Genomic DNA, 27,572 nt, shown 5'->3' with positions numbered 1-27,572 from the left:
TTTTTTTTTTTTTTTTTCCCTTTTCAAACGTAGCCCTTAGATCTTTGCAACCCAGCCCGGACTCTGCTTCTGTCAGAGGAACTGCTTCTTCACGAGAGCAGAAGCAGGACTATACAGGTAAGACCCTTTCTATGCTCTCTGAGCTTTCTAAACATGCTCTTCTGTAGTCTTACATGGTAGGTCGAGAAGGGAAATGTTTCAATGTGCAGTACTTACATTAATATATGATATTTGGAAAAACTTGTAATCAGCTTATCATGGGACAAACTGAATACCAAAACTCTTCTCTGCTACAAATCAACTTTTTCTCCTCTCTTCCTTCATGCTCGCAAAGAAGAAACTGCGCATGGCAAATGCATGCCAGTCCTGGCCCGGCAGTTGAGGCCACCAGCAGACTCAGAAAGAGGGAGTTTAAGAATATTTTGTGCCAGGTTAGAGGACTAGACAGAGAACTTGTTACAGAGGTTTTCAGAAATTTAGTTCCTGAAACAGGTCGCATGTCTCATCCAAATTCCTCTCTTATTTTCTAACTTCAGCTTCTTTTCTGCAATGTCATCAGGGGGGTGTTAAAAAGTCTGGGGAAACAGCTAAGCTTTGGCTACATACTGAACCTGTGTATGTGACAACTTTCAACATCCAAACTGGCCGAGTGTGGACGTGTCGGTTACATTTGCTGCTGGCTTCACTTGCATCCCATGGTAAAGTCTGCAAAGCTCTGGAATTTGGGACGGAGGAAGCGGCAGCTGGGAGAGCCCACTCATGCATTGCTCACTAGTGCTGGAGGAAACTGCCTTTTCTTTTGGGGCATTTTCTGAGAATCTCACTGCTGTACAGAATAATTTTGTTTTAAATGTAGTTGGAGTGAACAATGTGTCATCTTCACAGAGCCACAGAGGAATTTTTACTTCACTAATCTTAGTTTCTGGGTAGCACTTTCTGGGTGGCTGACAGCAGAATCCCAGAGACACGTCATATCACTGGTCTGCACAAAACAGTATGAGATTGTGTTATGTTAAGTGACTCCTCCCTCTTTCTGGTTTTCAACGTGTAATTGATCCCTTGCTTTGATTTGAATCACTATTTTTATTTTTTTTCCTACCAAAGTACATGAAAAATTGCATGATCAGTTAGGAAACTTGGCACTGATGTGTAAATAAAACTCTTCCCCTGTCTGTGCTGCTGTTCTTTGTGGCTCAGGCTCTTCTGGGCACCTGCATGAATGAAAATCAGGTAGACACGTGGCTGTGTAGCACAGCTGTGGTGCAATGGCTTGGTAGTGTGGTGGCCAGCCTGAAGTCAGGATGCTTCTCCTGCGTGATTTGGAGTTGCTTGTTTTCAGGTCAGATGCAGAGGTCTGTAGTAGCAGCCAAATGTGGAATAATTATGAATAACTAATGCCGTTTGCAGCCTGGGTGGAACATGTGTGTGCATGGGGGTGTTCATATTTAGATGATGGAGAGCCTCAGCACAGTCATGTTTGGAGGAGGTGTGCTGCTCTGTCTCCAAACGGCCACGTTAGCCATGTCAGAGACCCGCTGATCAGGAGGACATCTCAGGGAAAGGACTCTGCTTACGATGCCCTAAGGATGAGCACGAGGCTGGAAGAGGATTTCCCAGTTGGAGCTGCTGCCAGGAAAGGGCAGGATGCTGTGCACTGGCCAGGAACATGAGACACTCTTTGAGAACGATGGTGCCTTGAGGCCGTGATGTCTGTGTAAAGCTGGCAGAGGGGAAAGCAAGAGGGTTGTGACTAAGCTTAGTGGAAAAAATAGCACCAGTGAATGGAAACAAGCATGTGGCAGCGTCTGCTTTGGAAGGCGTGAGTCTTTCCCTCGGTGTGAACCCCAGCGTGGTGCTGAGCCCCGTATTCCTGGGAGCTGGCGGTTGTAGGTGGCAACACTGGGACATCATCCACATCCCTGGGGAAGGGCTTCTCACGTCTGCAATGTGTCACAGGGTCAGGGCAGGCTTTGCAGAGCTTCAGGGAATCAGTGCGGGTCTCTCTGGAAAGCTGGAGACTCCCCTTCTCCAGCCGAGCAAGGGCACCTGCTTTGGTCCTGACGGGCTGTGAGATGAGGGAAACTAAACTTCTGAAGCCAGCAAAGCCTAAACCATCCTGGACACGATGGAGTTTCCCCTGGTACAGAAGGGCTCTGACTTCTCTTTTTGCTGGACTGAAGCTCACTCCCTCTCCAGCCTTCTCTGCTGCCCAAACAGAGGCTGTCTTGTTCCTGATCGGTCCTTTCTTCCTCACTCCGTGTGGTTTTCCATTTTCCCTCTGCTCTTTCCAATCAGCCTCTCTCAAACTGGACCACCGCTCCTGTGGTTTGCAGGACTGTTTTCTGTGTTTTATTCTGCTTTGGCTAAGTGGCTTGAGAGAGGGAGGGGCTGGAGATGGGAGTCCTGTTTCGTTTTCTTTTCAAAAACCCCCTGAATCTTTTCCCCATGGCAGCTTCCGCATCAGGCACTGCACCCTCATCACCGAGCAAACTCTCTCTCCCATCTCCTGAAGGAGTCAACCTATCTCTCTGGAGGCTTGCCAGCATCTGTCCTTTCCCTGACCTTACCTCTGGGGCAATCCTTATTCAGGCCTTAATCACATCCTGTCTAGACTTTGTTGCAATTCCCGCTTTTATGGTCTTCTGAGATCCCTCCAGCCCGCAAAGCGCCAGAGGAACCGGCGGGATGCAGGCGATTGCGCACAAGGTGACAAATGTGGGCTTTGTCCTTTTCAGTCCATCCCTAATGGACCTATAGGCAACTTTCCAAAGCCCCGAGGTACCTTCACAGCGTGGGCCATGCTTGGCCCCTTCTCAGCTCTCTTTTCTGCCATCCTGGAAGGGTCTGCAGGTCAGGATGGTCCTCCTGTGAACTCTGTGAGCCGCCAATTCTGCCAGGAGCCTGGAGGACATGAACTGGCACACCCACGATTTATGCTGTTCTCTGCAGGGCAAGAGGCTCTTCTCTCTCATCCCAAGCGTTGCACTGCGAGTTCTCGGCACTCCTGGCCTGGGAGGAGGTTGCCATGTCCCTGTTTAGTGGGTGGCTGAATTTGGCCAACACAGTGGGTTGACCAAAACCCTACACCCTGGCACAGGTGTTTAAAGATCTTGTTTACAGCCTTTTTTTAGACACTTTCATTTGGGTGAGAATACCAGAAACCTGCCCTTACCTCCTGCCTCCTGCTTACTCTGTCCCTTCTTCACGGCCTCTTAATATCCTCCTCTTCCTTGTTTTTTACACCGTTTCCCCATCAGCACAGCCACTGCTTATGCTAGTGTTTGAGGGGAGGTGCATGATCCCTTCAGGTCTTCAGTGCCTGCTTTCCCCTGATGTTCATGGTAGGAGACTATTCGATTCAGGTAAGCCAAGGTGAGGTTCAGGGTCGACAGCTAAAGTCTTCGCTGTGGATATCCTTTTGACAAGTGTGGTGGCATATCTTCATCAAAGTCTAGCTGAGTGCATGAACTCCTTCCCGAGTGTATAAATTCCTTGCCAGAATAAATGCCTGGGCAGAAAAAATAAAATATGTGAGATGGTAAAAGAGGGTAAATGCACTGTGGTCTAAAGGACTTCTGAGAAGTCTAGGAGAACATGCATTTAACATGGATACATGCAGAAGGAAAAATCCAGGAGCAAAGGAGCAGGTCACGCTTAGAGAGTTAGGGCTGTAGCGTGGAAAGCAACAACTCAAAGGCTTTGGTTTATCACTGAAGGTGGTGAAGTTTCCCTGACCTGGGAGGTTCATGCTCATCTCCAAAGTGCCATGCCTGTGTACGTGCACCGACCTCACCTGTGAAGCAGAGCCTGCTTCTCTTTTTAGACCAGGGCTCAGCTGAGATGCTGATGTACAATGCTGTGGTAACTTTTAATCATGGGCTCCTATTGCTCTGGTCTGTGTGAAAACGGAGTGAGTAACTGCCAGTGCAAAGCTGTGGCCAAGAGAGCTGTGAGTTTGAAGCATACGATCAGGGCAGCACTGAATAGAAGTGACTGGGTGATATCACCCTGTACGTGGGGAGCTGTGTCATTCCTGGTCTGATGAGTGATGTCTGCTTTGTAGAGGATACTGAAAATTTGGATGGTGTCACAAGAGGGCTACGAGGATAAATCAAGATCTGAAAAAATTGAGGAGGATTAAGAAATTGGTTTAGCTCAACTGAGTGAGTGGGGACATTTGAACTTTGCAGATACAACCCTCATACTGGTATCACTGGAGCTTCTCCTTGGAGTTGCACCCAGTTCTTCTGGAGAAGAATCCAGTGCTGGTAAATAGTATATGTGTGTGGATCAGTCCCAGGGGTGGATACCTGTCTTAAGAGCTCCCCACGAAGGATTATAGGATTTCTCTATATTACATAGGATTTCTCATTCTCTGGCCAGCGATGCAGGGGATCATCACCATGTTCTCCTTTGGCATCTGAAAGCTCTATCATAAAAGACTTGCCTCCGCTTCACTCTGCTTCCTCAGCTCCCTCTGCTCCACTGGGCACGGCTATGAGGCTATTGGAGAGAGAGAGAGGGCGATGACTCGGAAAGCATCCACTGGCTCAGCTTTTCCTGCCGAGCACTGGGACAAGCAGGCAGGATTTGCGCTGATCTGCTGCGCCAGTGTCTCTGCTGATGCACCGCTGCGGTTGCAGTGTGCCAACCCTTCCCTGCCGTACCCCAAGTGGCGATGCCTCTCTGCGCTGGCGAGCAGAAGAGGACGGGGTTAGGAGGAGAGTTAACTGTTCTTAAGCGTGAATGGGGAGGTACTTTGGCTGCAAGGCTTAATTTCTGGGCACCTTTTTGTAATGTTTTTGTTACCATATTTTGCTTTACCAGGCGTGGTTATCGCTTCCTCCTTCCTGCAGTGGGGCTCACGCAGTCCCAGCACTGATCTCCTGTTCTCATCTTGGGGAAGCACACCAACCCGCTGCTTTCCACCTTCCCTCCTGCCTTTCATTTTATCTTGTTTTCTTTTAGGAAACATGCCGCTTCTTTCTGTAACAGTGCTTTCCCAGTTGTGTTCTGTAGTGAGTCAAATCTATCAGCAGAAGAGGCTTTGCTGTTTGCGGGGGTGCAGAGCGTGCCCAGATGAACAGTGTCTGAGACATCCGCGTCAGCCTCTATGGACATCTTTTTTTTTCCTTTGTAAAATCTATTCACAGCCCCCAAAAGGTCTGTGTGACAACTGCCGTGTGGCCTTGATCACTGTAGTGATAACGCTGGTGTGCCTCTCTCTGTCTTCCGAGGAGTCCTTTCATCATGCCAGTTCTTTAATTTCTGGTTTTGGGTTAGGAAGTTAGTTCTGGGAAACACACAAAGATACTCTGACTCTCCAAGGAGCAGCCCTGGTGGATTCCGTGTCTTGCCTGGATGAATTCAGGTGCTGTGTTTCTTTTTTGTTTGCTCTTTAGCTTTTATAAGCCCTGTGATTTTTTCATGGTAGATACCAGATCTGTTTGCAAAGGGCTGTTAGAGACATGCTGCAGCTTGTCAGCAGTGTGATGGCAACCCCAGGCGGAGCTCCAGATCACTCACTCCAGCCCTCCCCTCTCATACCTGCTGACTGCTGCCTTAGGGTCATCTGTGATTCGAGTTTCCCGTGCTCAGCTCTGGAGGTGGGGTAGGTGCTCTACCAGGGTCTGCTGGGGTGCTCTTTGCAGGCTCTGGCTGTGTGGGTGGAAGGATCACCCTCGTTTTCTTCCCCCAGCAACTTGGAGGAGCAGAGGGACCTCTGTAAACCATTTTGTGTGGAGCTGCTCCAAAGTCTAGTGTCTTCCTGGAAGCATCATCTAATAGAGATGCTCTCACGTAACCCACACTGGCTGTGCTTCTGTCTTCTCTGCATCCTGAATTCGATCAGTCCCATCTTCCCATAAAAGCACAATGTTACCTGTAAATACTTCTCGTGTATTTCTGTTTCCATGATTCCCTATTTAAATCTGCTTGGTTTTGAAGTGATATTTTTTCCCTGCTGCTACTTCTAATCTTTTTATCTACCCTTTAAACTTCTGTGTTTATTAGGTCTTCATTTTCTTTCCTTCATTTCCAGCATCACCACTTGCTGGTCGTGCTTTTATCTCCTTCGCTTTGCTGAGTTGCTATTTTCAAAATCCCTGGACATCTCTTCTTTGAGGCTGGGGGACCTGGGATGGCACCAGACATGTCCCAGAAAAGTTACCTTTTGGAACAAGATGGGCATGGGAGAAAGATTATAGTGCAGTTTGTACTTCGTTATTCCTTAACGAATAAGGAATTATTCATTAAGGAATTAACGAATGTTAATAATAAGGCCAGAAGTAATGAAGAGGGTGAAAGTGGGCAGTGGGCCAACAGTGCGTTGAGAGCAGAGGAAGGGATTTTCCAAATAATACAGAGGGAAACAGACACTCCCTGGTTTCATTGTCAATTAAAGCTACACCAGTAGCTTACTAAGAATCCCACATAAATGAATTTGTGTGGCAAGGAGAAATCTTGTGGCAAGGGCTTGATTTTGCTTTCAAGGCCAGATGCTGCTGCCTTGACGTGAGACTCGCCGCCATGTGTTAAACTGTTCCCTGGCTTGTCCTCCTGACATGTGTCTGTCAGCCGCTGGGCACGGAGACAAACTGTACTGGCAGTGTGTCACCGTAAACAGTGACTCAGTCCCTGTCCGCAGCAAAGTCACCTTTTAGAGGGTGACATGGTGGTGGCAGCGGTGCCAGCTCCCAGTAAGCCCCTGGGATGCTGGGTTGTTTGCTGTTTTTGGGAGAGGGTTGCTAAAATGCCACAAAACCTTCCTTGCTGTTGCTCGGTGTTGCGAAGCAGCTTTCCCTTTGCTGTGGGAGGTTTCTGGGAGCATCCCAAGAAGCGGTTAAAAGCATCCACGTGCTCACATGCTGCGTCCTGTGCTGAGAGCAGTGCGTGATTTTGGCAGTGTGCAGAAGGTCCGGCATCCAATGTGCCCGCTGGCGTACTGCAACCGCGTCCTGGCATCTTCTGAGTATTGCTGCACGCCCCTAACTTCTGCTGGAGAGCGGGACAGGCTCAAACCTCAGCTATGGGTATAGTGATTGCACTGAGCCACTCACCCCCAGCGGGCTTCTGGGTCAAGGATCTCCAGCAACTTGGAGAAGCTCATTCTTCTTATTTTAGAGATCACACATATCTGTACTGATTGAACCAGGCACCTCACGCAAGAGCCAGAAGCAGAACAAAATCTACCTTTTGAGCACTTATCGCTGCTCCAGAGTAGCTCCCAGCTTCTGGGACACTTGAGTCACTGCTCAAGCACAGAGGTGGGCAGGCACTTGGTTCCGTGTTTGCTTTCCACCCGTCAGCGTGGTTTAAAGGTGTCAAGTTTGTTCTGTGCAACTGCCGTCGTGGGTTCTACTGTTGTAAAAGCCAAACTGGTATTTTCTCAGAGGGAGCAAAACGGGGCATGCAAAGGCTGAGAACAGTGAGAGGCTCCTTCGCGAGTGTGTTCAGAGAAATCACACTCGCTTTTAGGTTGCAACTTCTGCAGCGTGCTGGGATTAGTCAGCAACTTATTCCCTCCTCCTGCTCCTCTGATTTATAACTTATGTAAATGGGAAGTGACACGAGAGAGCAGAGGGTGTGTTTGCGTGGCGTTAAACTGTCGGGCAGGTTTATCCCTCTTGTCACGGGACTCCACGAGCCTCGGTAGGTGGCTGCCAAGCCAGGGAAACCTCGTCCGAAGCTTGCTGGGAGCACCCTGCGGGGTGTAGCGGCAATCAGCTCCTTAGGGAAGGGGTGTCTGGGCTGCCTGTCATGGCTGGCGTGTCTCCTCTGGGTAGAGGACCTTTCCAGGACACTGTCTCAGTGCCAAGGGATGAATTCCTTATAGCTTCTTTGCTGCTCTTGTGCTTCCAGGTGACCCTCTTTGTCTACTCCGACCTGCTGCTCTTCACCAAGGAGGATGAGCCTGGGCGCTGCAACGTGCTGAGGAACCCTCTCTACCTGCAGAGTGTCAAGCTCCAGGAGGGTGAGTGTCTGCAGCAGCAGCTGGAGACATTTGGGGCATTTTCTGGGCCGTGGGCTATAAAGGTTTCTGGCCAGCAGCAGGATAGCACCCCACTATCCCATTGCTTCCAGTATGTAGCAGTACCATCCAACTCTTCCTTGGGGTGCAGGGCCAGCATCACCCCTTCCATCCCTCAATTAACCCGGTCCCTGGGAGCTCCATCTCCTGGGACACCCCAGGGGCACTCAGCTAGCACCCCTTTCCAGGACTTTTTGGGTGTGTCTCTCAGGGATTTGGGGCTGCCTTCCCCAGGGTCTCGCTGTGCTGGGCTGTTCCCCTGCTGGTGTTACTCTGCCTCCAGCAGGGGCTTGCAGAAAGGGAAGCGACGTCTTGAGGTTTCCCCCGTGGTTCCTTGAGAGAGTTCAGAGGTTGTCTCCAAGGGAGTCTGGCTAAGCCCGACTGACCTTTACTTTGCTACTTCTCCCTTCAGCCGCCCACGTTTTCCCTTGCGCCGGCATCACTCCCCCACGCACATCCCGCTGGCGAAGACAGAGCAAACCCTGGCCTTGGTGGGAGGCTGTGGACCATGCCCTTACTCTTTTCACCTTGGCTGGGCTTTCATGTCCAGCTGAGGGGTCTGGGAGGGCTTCAAGAGCAGGGGATGACTTGAAATCGGTTCTTTCAAGCTGAAATGCTGAGGCTGTACAAAAGATGGCCTTTAGCTACTCAGGGTCAAAAGAGGAACAAATGAATTGCTCTACCACATCCTATTTGCTATGGCAGAGCCACTTCTTGGCCCTGGGCCCAGTCTCACCTTGTTCCTTCTTTGGTGCAGTCGCTCTTTGGGTACGGGCTCGTTTTGTGTATAGTTGCCCAACTGTGTCAGCGTGGGGCTGGTGCCCGGCTCCTCCTCGAGCCTGGGCAGTGGGTGTCACTGCACCAGGACCCCTCCATGGGAAATTGTCATTAGATATAAGGAAAAACTTTTCTGTGGTGAGGCTGGTCAAATATTAAGTTGCCCGGAGGGGTTGTGGGACCTCCATCCCTGGAGGTGTTCAGGATGCAATGGGGCATGACCCTGAGCGCCCTAATCTGGGTGCTTTGGGCAGGGGTTTGGGCTGGAGACCACCAGAGTGGGCCCCTCTCCACCAGAATTACTCTGTCACTGTCTGAGATGATGTCTTTATGCAGTCCTGTGGCCCTAACCAAAAAGGATTAATCCAGATCTGGGCTGCTTCTCCAAAGGAATAATTTTCTAGATGGATTTTGCCACTTCCTATGACTTTCCCCAGCCCAGCTGTGAGCTCTGTGGATGAGCTGCATCTCTCCGTGTGCCCCATCTTGTTGTGAGCTTCAGTGCTGGGGGTCTGCAGTACTGTGCCGGATGCCACGGGCTGCCTCTCGGTTGTTATTTCCCATTTCCAACAACGTTTCTGGTCCCAGATTAATTCACTGACCTATTCGGTGGGGGCAGAAATGCAGTGAGGGAGGTGGGGCGCCACGGCGTGAGCCATTTAGAAAAGCCATTGAAGCTTCGCTGGGGTTGGTTGAGTTTGTTCTCAGTGCTGCTTATTTCTAAGAAACGGACAAAAGAAAATTGTTCCTTGTCGAAGTGCTTGTCGGGCAGCGTCCGCTCGTGGAGCGCGCGCGTGTGCCGCCTCTGGCTGCTCTCAAAGGATGTTGAATAACCCCGTTCTTGTTCGCCTCCTTGAAAAAATCAGTTCCCCCCGTGCTGGTCCTGGCTCCGTGCACGAAGGTCTGTTCGCAGCTCGGCACAGGAATGTGCCTCTGAACCTTGGGCAGGACGGTTGGATTTCGTGAGCAGTTTTCTGCCACTTATTTCCTTGTTGCCATAATAACTTGGCTGGATCACATCTGGAATAGCTTAACAAGCCTCTCTGAAGGGGATGTTTGTCTCTGCAGCGCCGAACCGTGCCCCCCCCCGTACGCCGGGAATCCAGCACAGTCAGTTTTCAGGCAGCTCACCCTCCTGATTTGGGCAGGACCGCTTGAAAGGCGGGTGGAACGAGCAAAAAGATGTCCGTCCCTTTTGGCAGGGATTTTCTGTTGGTCTCCTAAATAACTGAATGGCACATTAATAGGAACAGGCGTATTGCTGAGTATAACAATTGAGACATCTCCGGTACACTGAAGACCATTGTGATGTTTCCTGTTTCTGCTGCTTGCTGCACTGTGCGAAAGCAAATCAGTATAATCTGCTTTACAATGCTCTGTCTTCCTGCTTTAGAAGCCGAGCGTGGCTGATGAGCACCACACCGGCCAATGTTTCCAGTGCAACAGGGCTGGCTTCCTCACTAGATACTGTGGGAATTTCCACGCCGAGGTCGCCGCCTCTCTGGGATCTCTGCGCTCCCTGGGTGGGTGCGCTCCGCTTTGGGACAGAGAAGAGCGCTCCTGGTTTGCAGCTGAAATCACAAAGTCATCAAATGGTTTAGGTTGGAAGGGGCCTTAAAGATCATCTAGTTCCGTCCCCCTGCCATGGGCAGATGAGGATCCCCAGGCTGTGAGCCCCGTCCCCAGCCAGGATCCTGCAAACAAAGACTTTTCATGTGCTGCTTCGCTCTCCCCGACATCCCAACCCGCTGTGTCTTATGGTAATCGGCTCCAAGATAGTCAGAAGCCCAGAGTATGATTTATGGGGCTTCTGATCCCCCATGGCTTCTCCCTGCTGCCCCAAGGGTGCTGGGAAAGCTTGCACCCTGCCACGTCTCCCTGGGAACACGTGCCACAGAGGTGATAAGCTTGTCCCCTCTCGGAGCCAGGTCTGGATACGCACAACAGCCTTCCTCTCTTCCCCACGTGCCCAGGGCAGCACCCTGCCCTGTGAGCTCCGCTTTGGGTGACCGATGATGTCCCATCCTCATGAGGGAGCGAGATGCCTGCCCTCGCCGTGGAAATTGCCACAGTCCCCTGGGCCGCTCAAGGAGGCTGTGGAAAGGAGCAGGACCATCTTCCCTCTTTTCCCATCTTTTTTGACCCAATGCCCAGGGTGAACCATCCAAATCCTACAAGCAGTGGGTGTTTTCCCCGGGTGGCACTGGGAGGTGGGCAGAGCCAGGGCGGCGCGGAGAGCTGCTGTTCTGCCGGGAGCTGTGTAAACGCCTGCCCCGCACGTCAGCATGGGCGCACAGGACGGGGCTTAGCTGGAGAGGGGGACGTGTCCCCACAAAACTCGCATTCTCCTCTTGCCGGCACTGAGCACTCGCAGCAGCCCAGCCCTGGGGCAGGGACGGGTCAAGTTACTCGGAAAGACAAACCAGTCCCCGTCACAACGCATCAGGAAGAAACTGAAATATCTTCAAGTGAGTTTTGTTTTGTTGGTTGTTTTTTTTTTTTTTTCCCCCTCCCACTTATTTCTTTTTAAACTTTCACTGAATTTGGCTGAGAGTATGTGCTGTTCAGCTGTCAAAAAAGGTGTGGACGTAGCGCTGCGTGGGGAGCGGAGCCCTGGATAAGCCCGGGCGGCTGCTGCTTCCCCGGCACAAGGTTGTACCTCTCCCCTTGTCTTTTGTGGTTCTCCGTGGTCCGCGGTGCAGGAGATGAGCAGAGCACGTTGCACGGCGCTGGGGCACAGCAGGCTCCGGCATGCCGGCCTGACCCTCCGGAGACTGGGGAAAAGCTCTGGCGGAAGAAATTCCGGCAAACCTGGTTTGTGCTGAAATCTGCGCTCGGGGCTGCCCTTCCCGGCTCTGCCGTCGCTCTCCTGCCTCCCCTCGCGCCTCACCGGGGATCCGCGCCAGCTGCAGCCCAGTTGCTGGGTTGGGCAACCAGTTCCTTACCTCCCATTTGTTTTCTCTCTGGTAGAAAATGGGATTGAAGCAGTTCCTCAGCCCAGGCTGGCTCCCCACTTGTGTGTCCCATAGGCACTGGCCATGTGTAGCAGTGACCCTCGGAGGGACAGGGGCTGCTGGCAGTGGAGGTTGCTAATGCCAAGATTCATAGCTCAATGGAGAGGAATTTGGAAGGGAACTTAATTCTGATGGTTCTGGGCTTTGTCGGGATCACTTGTTATTGCAGAAGAAATAAACAGAGGCCCAGGAGAAGCGGGGTCATTCCCAGGGCTGATACGCTCCAACGTCACCTTTCTTTGCTGAGGGTGCATGTCTCCAGAGGGTGACTAGTTCCTCAGGTGAGCTGGGAAAGCTGGGTTAAAGCTCCTGAGGAAACGTGGCTGGGACATGTTGGTCTTCTGCAGTCTGCTTTGCAAGGCAGCCTGGAGAGCTCTGGTCACGGTGCAGGGAGGAGCAGAGAGCCCGGCTGAGAAGATGGAGTGGTTTTTTGTACTGCTGACCGCTTGGGAAGCGGAAGTGGCAGAAGGGGATGGTGGACTCGTGGTGTGCCAGCAGCAGGCTGGGATCCTGCCTCCAGACCCTCCCTTGGGGGAAAAGCACTGGCTGAGGGGCTCCTCTTGGAGGCTTTGGCTTTGCAAGGAAAATGCTCCTTGGTGGTCCTTCTGGGATTTATGGAAGAGTGTGCCAGGAGAGCTTGAGCATTGCTGTGGAGAGTGGCGAAGGGTTTTTCTGTGGTGCAGAGGTGAGGCAGGGGCTCCCAACTGGACCCTTTCAGCACGTGCTTTCAGCACGACTCCCCTTCTGGAGGAGGAGATTTGGAGGGGCAGCGCTGATGCCCTTTGGCTAGCAGCCCCTGTTGCCCAGGGTGGAGCGGGCTGAAGCTGATGAAGACACACAAGGGCTCCTCATCTGAGAGGTCCACAGCAGTGCTCTGGGTGGGGCTGGGCTCCAGCATCCTGGTGTGGCATTGGTGTCATGGTGTCCCCAGAGTGATGTTCCAGCCTATATCTCGCAACATGCGTTAAAACTGAAGCTGGCAGCGGAGGCAGGTCTGCGATCCCCCAAAGGGGAGCTGGAAGGGGAATGTCCAGCAAATGCCTCCAGGCCATTGCACTTTTTCATGGGTTTCGTGTTGCCCATGGAGTGACCCAAGAGGCATCAGAGTTCCTCAATGGGTGACAGCTCTTATCTTGACATTTGGGCTGCTGCCTGCGGCAGAAGAATTGCTTTCCTCTGGGGAACAGGGTGTTTCCACTGCTGTACAGAGCCTGTTCCCGTCGTTAGCACAGCTCGGGCTGTTGAAATGAAGCAGAGCTCGTGCTGACACTGCTTTGAATAGGATCTGCGGCTGTGCCCAGACTGCGGATCTGATCTCATGGCAGAGATAATGTCATTAAAAGGGTTATGAAAGCTGCAGCCCGGTGTTGCTGCACGCTACCAAGGGCAAAGCTGGTGTGGGGCATTGCTGGCGTGAAGGAGCGAGCTGGCTCCAGGAGATGGCATGTCTTGTTTCAGAATTGAGGTGACCCTGTCCTGTGGCAGCTTCATGTCCTTCTGCAAAGCTGATGTATGCCAGGAGCTGGCTTCCCTTGGGCTGGGGACACTCGTGTCTCACCAGCAAGGATCAAAGACCAGGGCAAATCTTTAGGAATGACTTTGTTGGGAACAGGGAATGCTAGGCCTGCAGGAACCAGCCTGGTGGAGCATCCAGAGCCGTAACACATCCCTTGGGACAGCTGGTGGTGAGGTGGGGAGCTGAACTGGGCTGCTCCATGACTTAGCAAGACATGGATCGCAACGCTGGTCATTGCATCACCTCCAGCACCGACTCCTTTCCCGAAGCTGTGGAAGCACAAGTCCCTTGGCCAGGTCTCCTGAGTGACGCTGGAGGGAGCTTGGGGAATTTGCCCTCAGCCCGATGGAGCAGGATGAGCTCTCCCCCCGCCCCACCTTAGCCATTTCCCATTGCCCTGGAATTCGGCTCAGTCTCCTTGGAGAGGCACCAACCCCAGCCAGGGGCACTGATGGAGGCTGGGACAGGCAGCACGAGACGGAGCTACCACCAGCCTTACCGAGGGCTCAGGGCAAGAAGCTGGGAATGAGCAAGGACGTAGGAACAGGAGCTGCTCTGGTTAGTCCTTCTGGGAGCAAGGTGTCCACAGGGGTAAGGTGGGAGAGACCCGACCCCTGTGCCCAGGACGGCTGCATGGGCACCGCGGGGCCTCCGCAGCCCCTGGGAAGGAATCGGGCTGCGCGTACCGTTGCAGGTCAGGCAGAAGAGCCTGTGCGTGGCCTCTGAATGAAACAAACTTTTTTCCGAAAGGACAAACCCAAAGGAGAACCCGCGATAGCGCAGTGAGTCCGTGCAAGATAGCATGCAGTGCAGCCCACCCGGCGCATGGCCCTGCAGATGCAGCATACATCACTCCCAGATCGCAGCCTGGTACTGTGGGATGACAACAATAAATATTCATTTAATGCTGTCTCTTAGCTAATTCCTCTGCCAGTGGCTTCGCTTGCAGAAATGCGGTTGTAGCTTAATTTTGATCCTGGTTTTTCTTCTTTATAGGTTCAGAAGATCGGAAATTCTGCATCCTTTATCTTGCAGAGGTGAGTGTTGCTGTTTTCCAAATTAACTTCTAGTAGGAGGTGAGCACATACTAACAACTGATCCTTTCTGCTGGGGCAAGGAGCAATGGACAGCCCAATTTTAACTTCCTTTTTAATTAATTTGCCAGAGGTCTGGAAAGGAAACGTAATGGCTGCAGCCAGAATATATTAGTAAGAAGCTGCTAAAAGGAATCTGTGAACGGGGAGGCTGGGCAGGACTGAGACAGGTTTGCTTTTCCCTTTCCCCCTGTGCTCAGTAGGTGGATCTTCCTCCGCAAATCTCACTTTCGATTTATTTTGGGTTTCTTTTGGCTGGGGGCAGATTTCCTTGCCAAATGTTTTGTCTTTATTTTTTAGGCATCTTGCTTTTCTTATCTTCAAGCGCCGGGGTTTGAAGCCCTCAAATAAAATAAGGAAGTTCAATCCAAAAGACGGTTAATCATAGCCCTAAAAACACGTGTGGCTGGTACATGGCTAAATGCTCTGAACAGCTTTGGAATCACTCAGACGTTGGTACTGTTGTGTTTGTGTTGCGAAGCAGCCAAGGAGACTGCAAAATTGGTTCACAGTGACTGGACCTACCTCCTAATCATTGAATGCTGCGGCTTTTTTTTTTTTTTTTTCCTTTTCGAGTGACTTTACTGTGTTCCTGGTTTCAAGGCCTTGTATTTTCAGAGGTGGAAATTTTGGATCTGGGAAAGATCCCCAGGGCTCAGAGGAGAAAGGCAAACATCGCTCAGCAGCACTGCAAAATAATAAGCTATTGTGAAAGTTGGATGAAAATGTTCAGAATGAAAGTTGTTCACCTTGAGCGGCTGGGAGTCGGGCCAAAGCACGACTTGCTGCGTAACTGTGGGCTGACGAGTTCTCTCGCATGTTTCCCTCTTGTTCCTTCCTTGTCTCTGCGATTTCTTCCCGGGGCGGTCGGGCGGGAGCTGCCGCCTCGGGGCTTTGCTCCGTGCGTGTCCCAGCGTAACGTCAGGCTGGCGTGATGTCTCCCTCCCCAGCTAATCCTGCGCTGTGACTCAAAGGCTGCGATGGGCGTTCGTCAGCGACATCCCGACAGCGGGATGAGGCACTCCTGCGTTTTCGCATGCATTTGGAAAAATGCATTTGGGGTCTGACATTTAATTAGGAGCTTTGGGCCCCTGAGTAGAAAGGACTGAGAGAGAACTAGCTGTGTTTCATGAGATCTTCATGAAGACTTGTCTTCGTGAAGACGCTATGAAGCGCTTAGCTTTCTTCTGATGTGCTTTAATGGCTCTTGCAGCTCTGGCGACTGAGACCTGTGACATCCATTGCAGTTGGAGTGTAGTAGTTGCATAGAAAATGTGAAACATTTACTTTACTCTGTGTACGCTCACCCGCAGAGGACAGCAGGTCTGGACAGGCCATGATTAAGGGATTCTCTTGTTCCCCTATCTGCCCAGGGTATTTTCGGAACAGGTCGTAAGTGGAGCGGGAGCTTCCTGGCCCGCGGTGACCGGCAGGTCTGCCACCTGCACGTACCCCAGGGGCAGCTGCTCACACCCTGCGGCGTGCCAGCCCATGGCTTTCAGGTCTCATGGGGACAGCCCCTGGCTCAAAGACGGCATCCTGCTGAGCAAGACATCTCCCGTGCCACCCCTTCCCTCCCAGACCCCACAGGGCTGCTGTGAGGCTGGTGGTCCGCCCTGGGCTGGGGAGAAGAGGCTGATGTGAGATCCTGCCTGCGGGTAGGTGGGGAGGTGATTCTCCATCTGCCTGGTTTGGCTGCGTCTTTGCTGCAAGGAAGGGAGAAGGTGGCTTTTTTTGTGTGTGCTATGAGAGCATAGCACAGCTAGAAATAGCTGCCTTCAGGGTTAAGGAGACAGTGCAATTCTAGTCTCATCAGACTAGACTCTCAGCAATGGGCAGTTTTGGTTCAAAAGGGGAAGCTGAGGCACAGAGAGGGGGACGTGCCGGTGAGTCAGCAGTGAGCCAGGGCAGGACGGTGTCCTCCCGACTTCCCCGTGGCTGCTCTTCTGGGAAACGGTGACCTGCAATCCCAAGAGCCACGTGGAGTGGCTGACCAGGCGGCAAGGACACGGGCTGGTGGTTAAAGCGAGAAAGCAGAAACTTCTGACTTTGCGGTGTGGGGGTTGTGTGGCTCAATGAACTGTCCTCGGTGGAGGTAGACCTCAGGTGAATGGAGATGGGTTCTTCTTAAATGACGGGATGCTGTTGTGGGAGCCAGTTTGGGAGCATCTAAGCATCTCCCTGCAGGGAAGTTAAGAAAAGAGTGTCACCTTCAGGTCATCTCTCTCTTCTTTGCGTTCCCTTTTCAGGAGCAAAGCTTTTGTTACAGGGTTGTGGGGGTGTCACCAGGAGGTGGTAAGCCTTGGCAGCCGGTGGGTGGGAGGGGATGGTCCCCCTCAAAGGCGTTCATTCCTGCAGGCTGGCTGCACGCAGGGGCATTGCAGGGGCTTGGGTGCTCGCTGGGCGGGTGGGAGCAGAGCATCAGTTTTGTGGTGTTAAGGTTATTTTTGCAGTGGGGCGGGTTCGAGGCATGGCCAAATGAAAGCTGGGATTCGGGCCCAGTGAACACGTGGGTTTGGGGTGGGGGTCTCCGGTCCAGCCCAGCGTGGCTCTCCCCATTGCCTGACAGACACGGTGTCCGCTGGGTGCCACGCTGCTGTCTGCGTGACCCGGTGCAGGGTTCAGCTTCCATCCCGACTGTGGGAACGGGATGGTTTCCCTCTGCAAGGGTGGCTTCCCACGGAGAGGGGCTGGCTCTGCTTCGGGGCTGCGCTCAGGCTGCCAGGGCTTGGGGTGGGGGGAGGCTCAGGGGGACAGCCCTGGCAGGGTGCTAACACCCTCAGGGGCCCAGCGATGTGGCTGGGTCCTGCTGGCAGACGCGGCTGTCCCAGTGCCTGCCCCTGCGACTGCTTGCAGCAGCTAGAAAGCATTGTATAAGGATGCGTAAGGGAAGGATGCTTGTGTGGACGTGGCTTTTTGTTTTGTCCCATGTCACCCTGAGGGGTCTCTTCTCCTCCTGATCTGCTCTTTGCAGCAAGTGCTTCATCCCTGGGCTTGCCAGCAGCACTTTACCTGCCGGGAACCTTTTGCTGGTCCTGGCTGGGATGGAGGTGGTGGGTCTGGGGGTTTGGTGGTCATCGTTATCTGAGCTCTTCTGTTGCCATGATCTGGACAGACACAGTTAGGGAGGTTGGTAGAAGCTCTCACACTGCTGTTTCTTACCCACAAATCATCTGCGATGAGCAGTAGTGTATTTAGTGCTGCTGTGAGTTGAAAGGGAGCCCATGGGGCCGGGCTGACTCTGCACTCGCTGCAGGAATAGCGCTTTGCCGAGGTCATGAGCTGCCGGGTCCTGCTCCTTCTCATCTGGAAGGTTTGTGAGTCATGTTCTGACCCTGAAGGTCGCATTCGGATCTGGCGTGATCCGAAATAAAAGTACATTTCAATGTCTGTGAGTTGCTTAATTTATTTTAAATGAGAAAGACAATTGCAACAACTGGAGTGTCATAAAAAAAGCTACTGCTGGTTGTCCTGTCTAATCGCATGTAGATAAATCACTCCATAGAGTTTAAGTCCTGTGCATTCTTCTTATTTACAGTCAGATAGCAAATGGTGATCTTTATAGCCCGGTGTAGGTTACAGCAGAAGGGGTGTTTATTTTAGAGGCTCTTCGGAGTGTGAATTGCAGTGTTTGGAGGTCCTGAGTGCAGGTGGCCCTGATCCAGGTGGGGCATGTGGCCTCCTGGAAGGAAAGAGTAAATATGGGTTGGTGTTGGAAAGAATGGAGAAATAGAGGAAAGTTCTCCACTGAGCTGTATGTTCTTGGTGGTTTTGTTCCTCGTGGTGGTCATGGGGTAGCGGTGATAGTCCCAGCACGTAAGCCAGCTGGGATTTTGGAAGTGAAGGTGGTACCTTTTGATCTGAGGAATACTGCATATACCTGGAAGCTTGTCTAACTTTTCAAATTGCCAACCAGTATGTGAAAAAGTATGACCAATGCATGCAAACCTTGGTCTAGCACATATTTCACTTCAATATTTTAAATCCAAATGAAACAGTTTAAAGTCAGTAGAACAGATGCTGCCTAAGAAAGCTTTGGGCTGGTTCAATGTGGACCCGCGTTTCTGCACCCCAGAGAATTTGGAGTGTTGGATTTTGGCCCTGTTTCCCCCTGCCCGTGTGCCCTTCCCCACAGGGCACATGCACCTCCTGCGATGGCATGGGTAAAACCTGACCAAAAAAACCCTGTACTGCGTGGTGGGAATTGGTAGCCTCACAGGGAGCCAGTCCAGAGACATGAATGTGGTCCAGGACTGTATTCACACCCTTCCCCGCTCTGGAAATGTCCTATGGATAGGAAACTGCAGATCAGTGTTTTATTGCATTGTTAGAAGTTTTTGATTCAAACCCAACATGTTCAGACCAAATTGACTTTTAATATCAAATAGCTCAATAAGTTTTTAGTTTGAAAGGCACTAGCAAAATGGAGCTTTTTTTCTGGAAGTTTTCATCTGCAGACACTAAAGTTTCTCTTGGGAAGCTGCTCCAATGGAAAGTCTGTCCACTAGCAACTTCTTGGCCTGCTGGGATGGGCACACTTACAGACCTGAGCAAATTAGTGCTGCAGATCTATGCTTCATCTTGTTTTGCCTTGGAGATGCATTGTGGGTTGGACTAGATGATCTCCAGAGGTCCCTTCCAACCCTGACCATCCTGCGGTCCTAACTCTGCACATGACATCCTCTAGACAAGGGGCAGAGAAAGGACACTGTCACCCCTTGTCCCCCCTGTCCCATACCTTGGCTCTGTGCGGACACATCCCTGCACCCACGGGGTCCCTCGTGGACACCGTTCCCGTTTGCATCCTCGAGCTGTCCCGGCTGCTGGCAAGGGTATGCTTTGAACAAATGCTTTTCAAACTGGACCACAACTGTAGTGAGGGGCAATGTTGTAGCTTGTATAAATGTGCTTTATTCCACAGTCTTCGCTGGAGATGTCCCAACTTTGCTCCAAAGGAGAATTAATTTCCCAAAGCATTCTCTGTTCCTCATGCGTGACTAATTTAATGACCTCAGGGATGTGGCATCGCCTATTTCTGTCCTGCAGGGAAAGCGCAAGGAGAACCGAGGTTCCCCTCTCCATACGGGAAAGAGCAAGGAGAACCGAGGTTCCCCTCTCCATACAGGGAATCTGAATGCTGGAAACGCAGTTTACTGGTGGTACAGAGGACTTCAAGGCTCAGGGACATGCTGTGACATGACAGGTATTATACACCTGGGTAACGTTGAAGCTTGCTGTTCTGGACGTGTCAGCAGAATGGTTTGCGAGGAGCTTTTTTGGGCACTGTCCTGGCAGATCTAGAGGCAGATGGTTTGGTGATAGGGAAAAGGGTAAAAGGGCTGGCTGAGGGTGACATCAAACCTACGCAACCAAGGGAGCAGCTAAGGTGAATTTGTTTAGTAAAGACTGTAAAAAGGAGTTATTAGTGAAAGAAAGAGGAAGAGTACAAACGGAGCACAACTAGAGCAGATGTCCTCACAAGCACTTGGCTTGATATGACAACGCTTGGCCTGAAAACCTAGAAAAAGAGGAAATTGCTGTGGTGCTTAACAAATAGTTAAAAACTCTGGTCTGAAACCTCAACATCATCTTCTATGAGCGTTGCTTTGCCAGGGAGCGCTTGGGAAGCCTGGCTCTTGCTTAATGGCAAACGATCATCACTGACATGGTAGAAAACAGCAAATAATGCCTGATAAAGCGGGCATATGACTTGAAATTTAGGGAAGTAGGAGATGATAAGGAGGATAGTTCAGTGATAGAGCAGCGGGTGTTAGTTGTTAAGGTGGGTGAAAGCTGATGACGTGTTTTCATGTGATTGTGCGGCAAAGAAGACTGTACACACAGGTCTGTGAGGGCCAAGAGTGGGTGATAAAAGCTTGTTGGGGGAAGGAAGAATAATCAGCAGCCATGAGCTCCTGCAGCAGGAAGACGGTAATGATAAAAGTTCGAGCTTCAGTCAACTTTCCCATTCCTCTGATCTCTAAGCCCAAAGTGACAGCCAGAAGACTTGCATTTTGGGTTGAATGTGTTTCCAACCAGAATGGGATGGTTTTGGCAGGGGACTAAGCAGAGGAAGTTGTTCCCCTTTTCCTTTTCCCAGCATTAAGGAGGTCCTGGTGCCCCGAGCTGGGCTCTGCTGTTGTGGTTTCCCCTCCCTGATTCCTCTGCTCCCCGGCAGGGCTTCAGCAGCCTGCAGGATGTCTTGATCTCTCCTTTTCGAATGCTCCATCCATAGTGTTATGGCTTAAATACAAGAAAATACCCACAAAATGCAATGACGAAATGGCCAGTTTAGAGACATGAGCTCAGAAAACCTCAGGGCTGTGAATGAGGCGCAGAGACCGCAGCTGTGCCCAGCTCTGACCCCACGGCAGCGCTGGCCAAAGGGCACGGTCTGCGAGCCCCCAGCACAACTTGCCGCGGGAGTGTTTTAACCACTAAAAAGCAGCAGTGATTTAGGAGTCCCTCAGCCTCACCTGAACACAAAATCCCAAATTTTGTGCTGTGACGGTCACCCTGCAGATGCAAGAGCACTGCAGGGTGGAGGTATGCTGGGTTTTAAATTCCTGGTAAGAAAATCAAGTGTCAGCGGGCATCGGGTGCTGAATGCAGGGTGGGAGAGGGTAGAGGAGATGAGAGTTTATCTGTGAAGTGGACTATGTGCTCTGTTGACATTATATCTCAATTTCCTCTAATTTGTAATAGGAAAAATGATGTTTGTCAGATTTGTGGGCTGTGTTATTTGTCAGATGGGCTTCTTGTACTGCAGCAAGGCGAAAGATCCTCTGGGCTGCGGTGGAGCGGGGACCGAAGGCAAGGCTAGCCGCATTGGCATCGGTCATACCTAAGGGCTTCAAGCTGAGGAAATCTGGACGCGCTCCTTGCTGCCTGCTCTTGCCAGTTTTATTACATGAATTTGAAACACAGTGAGAATATGAAGGGTATTCCTCTGCCTTCCTCTTCCCACTCCCAGCCCTGAGCAGCATAAGGGAGGGCTCCCTCTCTTCCACCCGCTCTGCTGGTGATGGTCAGGAGACGCTATGGAGTGAATAATCCTTTCCTCCTTGCTGATATTTCCTTCGCTTCCCACGTGTCTCGCAAGCAGTGGCTCATTTTTGGGATGCTGGAGAGGTTCACCACGCGGGGCTGCATCCTGCGCTGCAGCACACCAGCGTGCATCGCTTCGAGTCACCCAGCTCACCTGAAAGGTGGAAGCTGAATGCTCAGCCTGCACATGCTGAACCCCTCTGCCGTGAATCGCCTACAGCGACAGCTTAACTCTTTCCTGGATAGAGGTTCCCATTTTCCTCCATCCACAGGATGGCAGGTCCCAGCCACTGGGTTTCTCTCTGTGTGTGCTGCCAAGAAGTCCAAGCTGCAGCCTGAACTGCAGGTGTGGGGAGACAGCGTCAGACCACGACTGCCAACGTTTTGATAAATGCTTCTGAAGGATGTTGGGACGTGAACCCGTGTGCGGATTACCCCAAATACTGATGCATTCTTGAAATCCAGCCCTACCCTACATCCCCATGACATGACGCAAATTTCAACTGCTGCTGAACTTTTTTGGTTCAAGCGTTTACCAGCATTAGATGATGTGGAGCGACACCAGTGGCAAAACCCCCGGGTTGGCATAACCCATGGCCTGTGGACAGGGCAGCTCCTGGGCAGTGACAGCTCCCAGTTCAGGTCTCTTTGGGCAGAGCAGGGAGTGCAAGTGTCCCAGTTGGAGAAACAGATACACAGGGGCACTCTGCTTCCCTGGTTTTGTGAATCTTCACACAGTTCAACCTGAATCTGAGTTTGGAGATGACCACAAAATGTGTTTTTTGGAGAAGAAGTTTGTACTTTTTTTTCCCCCAGCTCTAATTCTGTGGTCACGTTTCCCTGATGCTGGCAAAAAGAAGAGCTGATACGCAGTCGCAGTACTGGAGACATTTAAAGAAGGCCCAGGCAGCAGTGGGTGATTTCAGGGGGAACTGCTGTTCCCTGGGGCTGGCGCACAGGCTGGAGCTTGCTGTCTTTGGGGCTGTGCCGGGGGAAGAGGGACGGACAGCTCTGGGGCTGTGTTTGCAGCGGGTGGGTGAGCTCAGTGTTGCTGTCTCTGCTCAGCTCTGAGCCCTCTCACCTGAGAGGACAGGGCGTTTGCAGAACGTGAAGGCGGTGGACCTGCTCTCTGTTTGCAGAGCGGTGTTTGCACCGGCAGCTCTGTGCCTGGCTAGTCTCAGGGCAGGGGATTCCCCGGAGACTGTTATCTGATGAGCCACTTAAGCACAACCTGCTGACCTGCGAAAACAGACTGAGTCCGGTGTCCTCGATGACTGTTCCAAAGTGGGTGGAAAAGGTTCTTCAGGCTGGCGTTTCCTCCCGGAGGCTTAGCATCCTCCGGGCTGTGCCACAATGTAGTGTTCCCGTGGCATCACTCTTCCATCTTCTCCCTCCTTAGCAGCAGCATCTGAGTGCAACAGGGTGCGACTGGCCTGGGGTGAGCTGGAGCCGCTGGTGGCTCTGCACCATGAAGCAGCAGGTCCACTTTGTGATCTTGGTGCCTCTCCTGATCCATATGTGTCTGCAGGACAATGAAAACCCATTTCTGAAGAGCTGGCCCTTGGTGTCACAAGGAAGGATGGGCGCATCTATCCTTCACCTTCATCTATAGATCCTCCCTGGCCTGAAAACAAGCCACACAGCAATGAGCCATGCTTCTCTGCAGAGATTGCTGTGCCCCACACGCAGCAGCTCTGTGCACATCATCTGCTCGAGCACCCGTGAGATCCTGTCCCCTTTTGGTCATCCCAGCTTTCCACAGGGCCCCTGCTATTACTGCCAGTGTTTGTTTTTTGGGCACCACCAGTGTGCCCAGCAGTCCAAAAACCACAGGAAGAGATGTGGTCCCCCACTGCCCCCCCAGCACAGCTTAGCACGGGAGCAAACTGAACTTTCTCATCGGACCTAGCTCTGTGGGTCACGAAACAACCAGCCAGCAGTTGCCTGTGTTTTGTGCACAGGATATTCCCAGGGCTTGCTGTTTCGCCGGTGGAAGGTTTGCTCTGCGATTTAAAAGCTATTGTAGTCTGGAGCCCGTTTCCGAGGTACTTCCCCTCTGGGATCTCTGCTGGGTTTGGCCCCGGACCAACGCTCTGAACGTTGGAGGCCAGGGGCCGGGCAGAGCCGGGCTGGGCTGCGAGCCCTGTCCCTGAACCACTTCGCTATGAACCCTGCAGAGGAGAAGAGCCCAGGGAAAGGAGCAGAAGGGCACCCCCCCCTATCTGCGGGGGGAACATCCACCCAAGGACCTGACCACCCCTAGGAGCATGTCTGCTAGCATGAGCTGGGGGAGGCGGCGGTGTGAGGAGAGCAGCCCCAGGCTGGGCTGGTCACTGAGTTCCAGGATTTGAAGGTGTCAGGCTGAGTCTGGCTCGTTGTTGTTGTTATATCTTTGCTTTGCAGTGATATGTAGAGCCACGTTTGTGTACCAGATGCTGTTGTGCTGGGTCCTGCACCAAGGGGCATTTCTGCAGCATGGGCTCTTGGTGCGTAGGGTCTGCAGGTCCCTCCTGCGATGTGGTGCCATTCTCTGGTGAGGTCCTCAGATGGACTACAGAGCTGACAGTCCCTCTTTGGTTGGTGTCTGCTGGGGTAACCAGGAGCTCTGCCTGGCCAGCCCCCTTGCCTGTCATCTCCCCACGTTCCTGGGTGCAGTGGGGCTGGGGCTCAGCCTGGAGGACCCCTGCAATGGATAGCTATTCCCATGGAGCAAAAGGGACCTCATCCTGCAGATAATCCCTGGCTGTACGGAGGCCACTTGGAGCTTGGGTTGGCTACTCTGAGTCCTCCTCTGCGATACATGCCCTGTGTTTTCCTCCTGCTCTCCCACGGCCAGTGCTGGCGTGGGGTCTCTTGCTGGCGCAGGGTCTGGTGCTGCCCCAGAGGCTCCCGCGCCAGCCAGCACGCACCACCTGCAATAACATGTTTTTCAAAATGCTGGGCCGAAGGCAGTCCGAAAGCAAACTGGCAGCCACTTCAGTCGTTCGCTTTATCTGGTCGCAAACGCCCCCTTCACGCCATCTGCATCCTCCTTTCCCAGCACTGTGAGATTAAACCCTGTTTTCTCTTTGTAAATATTGGCAGGCGAAGCGGCAGCCTCCCTCAATGAAAACAATAGCGGGGAGGCCGGTTCCCAGAGCCAGCCCCGAGCCAGGCGGCGTGCACGGGGCACGGCGCAGCCCCGCCATTAGCCGCCCTCCCCGCTCCAGCCTCCCCCGTGCGCGAGAGTGCTGAGCTGGGCAGCTCGGTCCCCTGGCAGGGACTGGGCTCCGGGGACGCATGTGTCACTGGTAGAGCTTTATCCCATGTAACGGTCAGTCCTTCACCTGTTTGGCTGGATCGCAAAGGAGGAGCCTGTGCTTCAGAGGCAACTGGGGGTGCTCAGCCCCTGCGGGCTGCGCTGGCTCTTTCCCCAACACAGTTGCATGTTATTTGGGGTGAGCGGGTTGATAAAAGAGGGAGAAACAGAGCTCTTCCCTTGGGAAATGTGTGTGGGAGAGGTTGAATATCACTGTGAAAGAATAAAGTGCTGAGGTCTCTGCTGTTGTAGCACAGAAATGATAGTAAAATACGTACACATTGGATAAATGCAATTTTGTCTGTTTGTGTCCCCTCTCAGCCTTGCCAGCGATACCCAGGACACTCAGCGGGGTGGTTGACTCTCTCCTCTGCCTTTTGGGCCAGAGGGCAATCTCCTCTCCTGGCTTTAGTATTCCCAGGCTGCTGGGGCCCGGGAATCTCGCCGGCTCACTGCGGCTGAGCGGGAGGGAGAGGGGCACTTTGCTCTTAACAGCCAGTGCGGGCTGAGCATCGCTTTATGCTAAATTCAATCAAAGAGATGTGGACTGTAATTGAATCAAGCAAGGGGCTGCAGAGCAGGGGTACGTGAGCTGTGCATCTGTCATGAGCAAGGGGATACGAGACGTCCTTGGAATTGCTTTAAGCCTCACGCCAGGGGAATTGCAGCTCGGTAGGGACGGAAGCGTGCAGTCGTTGCAGCATCGGTGCGGGCACCGCGCACCTTGCAGCTGTACTCGTGTCTTTTAGGCTTTGCTGAGTCCTTGCTGTCATTCACTTCTAGTGCCAAGTGTGGGGCGGGGAAATGCCAGCCCGGATTTCCAGCCTGGCAGATTAGTACCCATCCTCTCCTCTGAAAGCATGGACAATTCCTAGGGACAAGTGGTTATCACAGTGGTACAGCCTGTTGATCTGCTGGTGGGGGACTGGAAGAGACTGAGACATCTGAAAGGAGGGTGTAGCGAGGGGGGGTGTTCTCTTCTCCCAAGTAACAAGCGGTAGGGCAAGAGGAAACGGCCTCAAGCTATGCCAAGGGAGGTTTAGATTGAATATTAGGAAAAATTTCTTCACCAAAAGTGTTATCAAGCACTGAAACAGGCTAGAGGTGATGTGGGAGGTGGGTTTATTTACCGCTTTAATAGGGATTTCGGGTTAAACTTGAATGAACTAGCATCCAATGAAAACAGTGTTTTAAATGGTGTGACTAAAAAGCATTTTCCCTTTTGGTTGTGTTGTGTCTCTGGAGTCACAAACCTGCAAGTTCCTTAGTTGTCTCTGACCTTTCTGGGAAAAACAGGCTGTTTTTCCCAGAGAGGAGACCTGCCCTTCTGGAAGGAAATCCTAGGGGGAAATAGAAGGCCTTTTTCGTGCCCTTTAGTAGAAGACTTTTTTTCTTTCTGTGCAGTTCTGTCCTGAAGTTCTGCTTTCTTTAACTTTTATTTTCGTACCTGGCCACAGAAGATGGTCCAGCCATGGGCATTTCTAGACCCTTTTTAAAATGAAACCTACAAAAATCCCTGTCGGCAGCAAATGTTACTAATGCTTCATTTTTAGCACAAAAGATGCATGGGTTTAAGGGCTGGGAGACACTGAGAGAACTCAGAAGATTTCTTAAAAGAGTGGCATTTGGCCCAAAGAAAACCTGTCCAAGAGCAACGGGTCCATATCAAAGTGGGTGTGTGCAGGGAAAGGGCTTGGGCAGGAGGGGAGATGGGCTCAGCTGGGATAATTCCCATCGCTTCTCTTATTTCCTTCCTCACTGCATGATGCTCGCAGGCTGTGTGTGACCAGAGCTGGAGCATCATCCTCAAACCAGCCCCTGGTGCGTGCTCTGTGTAAGGAGCAGAAGAGACGAGGCTGGTCTGGAGCTTCACCTGAGGTCTGCCTTCCTCCCAGCCCAAAGGCGCTCGTTTTCATTCGTTCACGCTACAGCGCCTCATTAATGTTTGCATATAGCAAAGAGCAATTTCTGTCCTCTGAATTAACTCAGCAAAGGTGTTTCTGCCGTGGGTGACACAGGGTGCAGAATTGCTGGTGCTCTGCCCATGCCTTACTGCTCTGCTCCCGCTTATTAAAGCCACTCTGCACCACAGCAGAGCCTTCTCTCTCTGGAGGAGATGCCGCGGTGGAGCTGATTTCCCATCTATTTTGCTTTCTCCTGCCCGGAGTGCAGGACACTGGCGCGAGCTCTCCCGTTATACTTACATTCAGCCGATACAGCGTGTTGGAAGCAAGTAGTTTGCAAACAAAGCCGGGGCCTGCGACATGCAGCTAATGACCTTCTCTCTGCCTGTGTTTCCTTTACGTCAGAAGTCGGAGTGCTTATTAAGTTTGGAGGCTTACTCCCAGGAGCAGAAGAAGAGGATCTGCTGGTGTCTGGCTGAGAACATCACCAAGCAGCAACATCCGGCAACGGCTCCTACGGAGAACAAGGTAAGTGACCACCGTGGGAGCTCGAAAACCCCACTTGGAGCATCGCGGGGCTCTGCCCGCAGCGGAGGCTTTGCTCCGGTGATGCTCCTGCCAGGCGAGCTGCGGCTTACTCCCAGGAGCAGAAGAAGAGGATCTGCTGGTGTCTGGCTGAGAACATCACCAAGCAGCAACATCCGGCAACGGCTCCTACGGAGAACAAGGTAAGTGACCACCGTGGGAGCTCGAAAACCCCACTTGGAGCATCGCGGGGCTCTGCCCGCAGCGGAGGCTTTGCTCCGGTGATGCTCCTGCCAGGCGAGCTGCTCCAGAGGCGGGCTTTTTTTTTTTGCCGGGGGGGGGGGGGGGTTGTAATTCAGGCACCGTCG

General features: G+C 52.3%; 1 protein-coding gene across 2 annotated transcripts in view; it reads left to right on the top strand.

The window, feature by feature from the left end:
* Positions 1 to 27,572, top strand: part of RGS3 (regulator of G-protein signaling 3) — a 64,508-nt gene that overhangs the window by 11,134 nt on the left and 25,802 nt on the right. The window contains exons 8-11 of one of the 2 annotated variants that reach the window (XM_009890277.1): positions 34 to 117; positions 7,861 to 7,978; positions 14,333 to 14,373; positions 27,085 to 27,207. In XM_009890277.1, coding sequence (XP_009888579.1) covers positions 34 to 117; positions 7,861 to 7,978; positions 14,333 to 14,373; positions 27,085 to 27,207 — 366 coding nt within the window. The remainder of the gene's footprint in view (positions 1 to 33; positions 118 to 7,860; positions 7,979 to 14,332; positions 14,374 to 27,084; positions 27,208 to 27,572) is intronic. The other variant, XM_009890276.1, reaches the window with a different exon arrangement.

The sequence above is a fragment of the Charadrius vociferus genome, unplaced genomic scaffold, assembly GCF_000708025.1.
Source record: "Charadrius vociferus isolate BGI_N301 unplaced genomic scaffold, ASM70802v2 scaffold398, whole genome shotgun sequence".
In the NCBI taxonomy this organism is placed as follows: domain Eukaryota; kingdom Metazoa; phylum Chordata; class Aves; order Charadriiformes; family Charadriidae; genus Charadrius; species Charadrius vociferus.
This window is presented reverse-complemented; position numbering and strand designations above follow the sequence as displayed.